Genomic DNA, 7,358 nt, shown 5'->3' with positions numbered 1-7,358 from the left:
CACGACGACGTCTCATCTTTGCTCCTTGAATGTCGATATGTAATGGTATGGAGTTATTGAAACTTACTAGCCTACGTGTAAAAAAGACTAGAAATGTAATGTTTATTTTTAAGCCTCGAAAGTTGCACTGGGTGCCTGCCTTTAAGATCCCCAATGAACTGCACCTCAGTCCAGTAGATGGCGGTAATAATAGCCTACACCTTGATGGGTAAACTGCCATAAAACATAACAGAAGAAGAAGAAGCTCTTTTGAATGCGACAAATGCAACCTTGTCGTACTAAATTTAACAAGCATAATTTAGTGTTTTGTATTGAAACAACAATGAGAAAAGATTATTAAGGTAGAAATTCGTTAAAATGGCCTAACTTTGGAAATGTGTTGGGAGAGTAGATGTATTTTCTTGTATAACGTTACCAGTGTACTTCTGACGCTATGGAAACAGGTAATTTTTACGTTTTGCTATTTCTAATTATCGGGCAAGCCATTTTCCCCTGTCGCACCCATGTTATCTTGGTAACATATTAAAACAGTAACGCAAGGTAGCCTACCTAGCTAATTTTCTTGCTTCCAGTGCAGATAACGTTCCACCCGTGAGCTAACGTTAGCAACCTAGCTTACTTTACTAGGTAGATGGCGTATTCGAGTTCTTTCTTCCACACTGATACATATTTCTGAAATGGACTACTTAACTGTCCTTTGGAAAGGCAATCGTTGATGTGGGCTGTGCATGCTGTAGTGTGCACCGTTGGGGAGAACTTATGACAGTTTCTATAAAGTTCCTGCAGGGTTGCCAATTATCTTGCTTTTGCCACGGGCTACCCCTGTGTACGGTACATTGCAGTCATAGAAAATGAGCAGCAGGGAATTCATTCACACACACACACATCGTATTGATTTAACCTTAATGATTCATGGTGTGGCTTTTTATTTTACAGACGAGCAAGCGAGGAACCGTTTTCAATCAGAGTTAGAATTTGTTCAGTGTCTGGCCAATCCCAATTACCTGAACTTTCTTGCTCAAAGAGGGTACCTGCGAGATAAGGTATTTGTGAATTACTTGAAATACTTGCTTTATTGGAAAGAACCGGAGTATGCCAAATTTCTCAAGTACCCCCACTCCCTACACACGTTGGAATTACTGCAATATGAACACTTCCGTAAGGAACTGGTGAACGCACAGTGTACCAAGTTTATCGACGAACAGCAGCTCCTGCACTGGCAGCACTACTCCCGCAAGCGCACTCGTCTCCAGCAAGCACTGGCAGAACAGCAACAGCCACAGCTGCAGCCACCACATGGAAACGCTGCGTCTAAATGAGTGGCAGAATTATGATTTGCCTGAAGTTGACCTGATATCTACAGTGTAATTGAGAAGTCAAAAGTGCATTATTACCGTAGCAAAAGAAAATGTGTACCAAACTAAATGTGTCTTTTGACTTTCATGGCCATTCATATGATCATAGATCAAATATTACGTTGAAGTATTACATTGACATCATGTACATTTTTGCAGAGATTCAGCCTTCTACATACACACAAAATGTATGGGATCTCCAATGTAAGACTGTTTCCCTTTGGTTTTGTTATATGTCTGTACTTTATGCAAAAATTTGATAAGACTGAAGCTAGTTGACTGAACTAGACACGTGTGTGAGTGAGTGAGTAGTGAAATGTTGAACAGTAGAAAAACTAGAACCCTTTGAAGACACCCAAGCACGTCACATGTATCCATGTTGCATATGGTTCTATAATCGATGCTGAATTGTGTATCCCCCATCAGACCTCCAGTCTCCTCCCTGATCCAGTTGCATATTAGAAGCGTGTGTTTACCAAGAAACTTTAGAATTGCGATGGTTAGCCATAATATATAGGCCTATATGTGTATGTTCAATTTCAAAACAACTAGAGCAACACTGACTACCTTTTTAATGGTATTAACATGACTGAACTGTGTGTAGAGTAAGTAATCCACTTTCCAAGGGAATGCTTATCTGGGTGTCACCACTGAAACAGCAACAAAGAGCAATAGGATTTTGCTTATGTATCTGTTTCTACACATAGGAAACAACAATTATGTTTGAACAGCAACAGCCTATTTTTTACAACAGTGCATGACAGCATAGTTAATGTTAACCATAGTTGTCATAGTTTTGACTTTTTTTTCTTTTTCTTTCAGTTTGTTCAGTTTAACTATTAATTTTCTCAACTGAAATAAAAATGTCAAATCAATGAATAATGCATACTAAAACAAACAAAAACATAAATCAGCTTTGTTTTCATTTCCCCCGTTGATTTGCACTGTGGTTGGTATACCACTCTGTCCTGTTCTGTTTTACTTTTTAGCCTAAGAAACTGAAATATATCCCATTTGGTATCATGCATTCTTTCATCCTAGCTTTTCAGCTTCTACAAATCAAGGCTTTCCTTTAGTTTTCCAATACCGGACTACTAAAACGAACACAAACTAAATTTTAAAATGTAGCAATGTGTTCTGCAACTTATAGGGTATAGGCTGTACCTCTTGATTCTCCATTAATGGAATAATGTAAACGGCTATCAGGTTCTGTGGCTTCAAATATCCTGACTCATTTTGTAACGAAAACATTTAGGTTTATTGTCTGATCATGGCCTAACTCTACCGTTTGCAAGGATTACAGGTTTTTAATGTAAATACACGCAGAACAGCTCATTAAATAAAATAAGATACATTATAAACATCCATGCCATATGGCACCTAGTTTTCTCAAAGGATAAAGCTTTTAATTGAAAAATGATTTATTTAATGCTATCCACTGAGTCAGAAATAGCAAGTAGCAAAAATAGGAAGTTCAACGGCATACACTCCAAAAGGCCTTAAAGGCACAGCGCAATTCTAGTAGAAGGTTCTTCATATTTAAGCTCAACAGTCAATCAAATGACCTGCTTCCCTTGCATGCTGGAGTATATTTATGGCTCGGTCTGAGCCCCTCTGTTTACTGTACACAACCAGGGCTGTGTGAACTTTGGAGTTTTTTTGAATACACACAAAAGGCACAGCTACAGGACCATGAAGACAAATTCATTAAAGGTGCATTATGGATCAATAGCTATTCGCTAAAGGTATGCTAGCAGCTAAAACTAACGAAATCTCTTGAAATGTGCTGACTCTGACATTATGACAAACTAGTTACTCAACGACTGTCCTTACACAGTCAAACATCAAGCAAGTGCAACACAAGACTAAGCAAGACGGCAAATAAGCTACTTACTAGATCATAGACATATATATATTTATATATGTCTATGTACTAGATCGGCAGAAGGTAAACAAGTCAGGTCGGCGGGCTGCGGCAGGCAAAACTACAGAACGCAGTTATGCCTATCGACCCTGTTATGCCAATGGCACGGACACGATTCTCCATACTAAAAGTCATTGTAGCGCCCCAATTTTTAAGGTTAAACTGCTTATCCTAATCCTGAAGCATAATTGTTGCATAATGCACCTTTAAGTTTGACAAAGGTTATATTGCATTAGATTCCCGGACTGTGCCTTTAAACAATCCTTAACCATTTCCCATTTCATAAAACCATTTCAACCACATGGTCGAAGTCATTTGGGATTATATTTATTTAGGCCCACCATAAATTGTTTGGTTGTTGATGGTTTAGCAAAGTCTAGCTGTCAGTTAAAAAAATATGAATATGGTATCATATTGCCAATTGTAAAGCATGCTACCTACATGAAAACTTCCTTTTCAATGAGCTCTCTTTTTCCTGATTTGGAGGTGAACAGTAATAACTGCCCCAATCATTGTAAGCAGCCCACAGACCAACACAACCATATAGGCCAAGCCAAAGGGGGAGAGAGGAGTGCCAGTGGATGGCAGTAGAGGTCCTGCCAACAAAAGGAAGATAAATAAGTCTTGTGTAACCTTAATCCTACAATTTAACAGTGAATGTGTATAGACAACCACATTGGAAGTTGCAATTCAATAAATATTGTATATATAAAAAAGTTGAATTATGCATGTTTGCAAGTCTATTCAGAAGCAGTTACCTTGTTCAGAATCTACAGCTCGGTAATTAGTTTGATTCACATTTTGTAGTTCCTTTTTGTTTCCAGAGTCTGAAAGACAAGTCATAAATAGGTTTCCTCAAGTAAAAATACTTTTCATATCACCTCATCCCACCACTAGCTGCTGTTGAAGAAGGCATTCTTACCATGTACAAGTACTCCTGTGACAAATGTCAACACTTTGTCCTTTGTCCTTGTACAGTAGTACAGACCCAGGTAATTGACAGAAATATTTTTGATCGTCAGGGTCACAGCTCTTCCCTTGACACTGGCCTCAGTCCAAAGATCTTTGTCTCGATAAATGACAGCCATCTCTCCGTCGCTAATCAAAGAAGTAACCATCATCACTATTGGTGGTTGATCGCTGTTTAGCTTTAACCAGGTAATGTCATGGTGAAAAGAAATACTGCACTTAATGTCCACTGTTTCCCCCAGACAGACCCCTTTCCTCTCGAAAGCCTCTAGTTGCCTCAACATCACCCAGTAGCCTGTTAATATCATGATTAAATTATTATCACATATAGTATATCTGTAACAAACTGTGGAGTTGTCTTTCAAAGGCAATAGCCTATTTAAACAATACGTGAATGATAGTTAAAACATCAAATGAAATGAAAAAATGCAATTCATAACACAGTAAAGTTAAACTTATTATATTCAAACTAACTAACTTACCAAAAAAAGTGATGAACAGATATGGCATTTTGAGACGGTGTCTGTTTGAGTGAAACGAAAGGTTTATGGTTTCAGGTTTGCTGTACAGATCCTGTTTTGAAAGGCTACTGACCAATCAGTTACAAACAGGAACATAAGCATGGGTTCTGATGGAAAGTTCGTATTACATTTGTTTCTCTAGAACTGATGTCTGTAAATCCCCCTCATGTGCATGCATCCACACACAGACAAACACTGAATATACAAGGGTACAAGAGCTATTAGGAATTTACTAAAGCATATTGAAGGACTTAACCAGGTAAGCAAAGTCTTCCATGTAATAAAATCTAACAATCTTTTGCTAATGTAATCGTGGTATGAGAGTGAACAAGTAGCCTAGGTTATTCAGATGTTCGTCAGCTTGGTGGGCTACAGCGAGGTAGACGTAAGCTCCTCATTATACAGACCAAGGGTGTTTCCGTGAAATTGGCTAGGGTTTAGGAAGACCGCCACCTATTTTAAGTAAAGAACTGCAGTTTCCCTGAAACAGTAGGGAATATTCTAAGTCACATCGACGCACCGTCATTAAAGCTCAGGATGCCATTTCCCCGATTAAAAAAGTGTGCATCGGAAACAATTTAGGATGAAGATTCATTTTTGCATCGGTAAAAAAAACGATTTCTAATGTTATTATTAGCGGAGGCCCCGTGACTTCGAAATTTGACTTATAATTGAAGACCAATCATTTTATATTTAGATTGATTCCTCCTCTCGTTGTTTTTCAATCGCGTAGGCTATAGTCATATTACTCATAACGGACACATCAAGGACCTAATCTTCCCGGAGATTGGACAATTTGTATTACATAGTGATCTGCTTGACTGGCCGAAGAGTTTGTTCACGTTTTAAACTTGACCAGGACGTCGGCAAAATGCAGTGTTTACTTAGCCCAGATGCAAATGCATTGAGAGATTAAATCACAATGATTAATTAGCTACATGAAAGTAGGGGTCAAGTGATTAATGAGATGAGATGAGAGGTCTCTTATTTTATATTTAACCCAGATGTAATTTAGTGGTGTGCTGTCAGGTCCACATGTGTAATACAAACTTCAACTAGCCTACATGTTATGTAAAACGCCAGATCATTTAAACAGACTATAATGTGTCTCATTATGAACAAGATTATGAAGAATAAATGCTGTACTTTTCATATTGATGATGTCCAAGTCTCTACGGTTGAACACCTTGTACGAACCAGTAAGAATAAGCAAGCTGGCATTGACAATCTGGATGCAAGGTTGCTTAAACCTGTTGCTCATGCTGTGGCGCCTCCTATCTGTCATATAATTAATTTAAGTTTTAAAACAGCAATGTGTCCGGCGAATTGGAAAATAGCCAAGATTATTCCACTGCCCAAGAATAGCAGATAAATTTTCTCTGGAAAGAACAGTAGACCAATAAGTATTCTACCTTCGTTAAATAAAATGATGGAGAGAATAGCATATGAGCAAATACAACACTACTTTTGTACAAATGACCTGATTACAGTACACCAGCATACAGAAAGGGGCACTACACAGCAACTGCACTTACTGATTTGACTGATGAATGGTTGAAAGAAATAGATTCAGGCAAGATCATTGGTTCTGTGTTGTTAGATTTTAGCGCAGCCTTTGATATACTTGACCATATGTTACTGGTAAACAAATTACATTGCTATGGTTTTGACAGATCTTCTGTTGCCTGGATCAATAGCTACCTTACCAATAGGAAATACAGTGTGTACTTTAATGGCAGCTTCTCAGTTATAAGATAGATGAACTGTGGAGTTCCACAAGGAAGCTGCTTAGGGCCATTATTGTTTTCAATATTTACTAATGATTTACCTTTAATTTTAAAGCGGACATCCATTGGTATGTATGCAGATGACACCACTATTTATGTAGCAGCCTCAACCTCACAGGAATGAGAAAGTATCTTAAATGAAGACCTTATAAGGGTAAGGAAATGGTTTGACTCAAATAAATGAGTTCTCAATATTGAAAAAACTAAATGTATAGTATTATGTTCTAAATGGGGAGGCAGATTAGAACCACAATTACATGTAAAAATAGATGATAAAGAAATAGAACAGGTGACAGAAGTGAAACTACTGGGTGTTTTGATCGATAGCAGGATGTCCTGGACGAGCCATGTTAATGAATGAAATGGTAAAGAAAATGGGAAGAGGAATGGCTGCAATTAGATATTGCCGAAAATACTTGACAGGCTATTTAGTTAAACAATTAATGCAGGCTGTAGTTCTGTCCCAGATGAACTACTGTACTGTTGTATGGTCTAATACATCGGAAAATAATCTCAACAAGTTACAGGTTGTTCAGAACAAAGCAGCACGTATTGTGCTCAACTGTTCATATCGAACAAGAGTCTCTGAAATGATAAATGCATTGAACTGGTTATCAGTTAAAGACAGGTTACATTATACTCTTCTCAGTTTTGTAAGAAATGTGATTATGAAAAAATGTCCAGCTATTTTGTTCCATTGTTTTGTGTTTACCTGTAGTACACACACATACTCGACAAGACACTCAGTTGAGAAAAGATTTTTGTTACCTGCGTACAGAACAGGGGCTGGACAAAGAACATT

The 7,358-nt window shown here is 37.9% G+C and overlaps 1 protein-coding gene across 1 annotated transcript; it reads left to right on the top strand.

Annotated features, from left to right (window-relative positions):
* Positions 1-433: 433 nt before the first annotated feature.
* Positions 434-1,319, top strand: LOC308363375 (mediator of RNA polymerase II transcription subunit 31-like; the record flags this gene model as incomplete). Its single annotated transcript, XM_080836186.1, has 2 exons — positions 434-443; positions 937-1,319. 2 exons carry the CDS (start codon positions 434-436, stop codon positions 1,317-1,319), a joined length of 393 nt encoding a protein of 130 aa, XP_080692312.1.
* Between the last annotated feature and the right edge of the window lie 6,039 nt (positions 1,320-7,358).

Source organism: Sprattus sprattus (genome assembly GCF_963457725.1).
Source record: "Sprattus sprattus genome assembly, chromosome: 4".
Lineage (NCBI taxonomy): Eukaryota > Metazoa > Chordata > Actinopteri > Clupeiformes > Clupeidae > Sprattus > Sprattus sprattus.
This window is presented reverse-complemented; position numbering and strand designations above follow the sequence as displayed.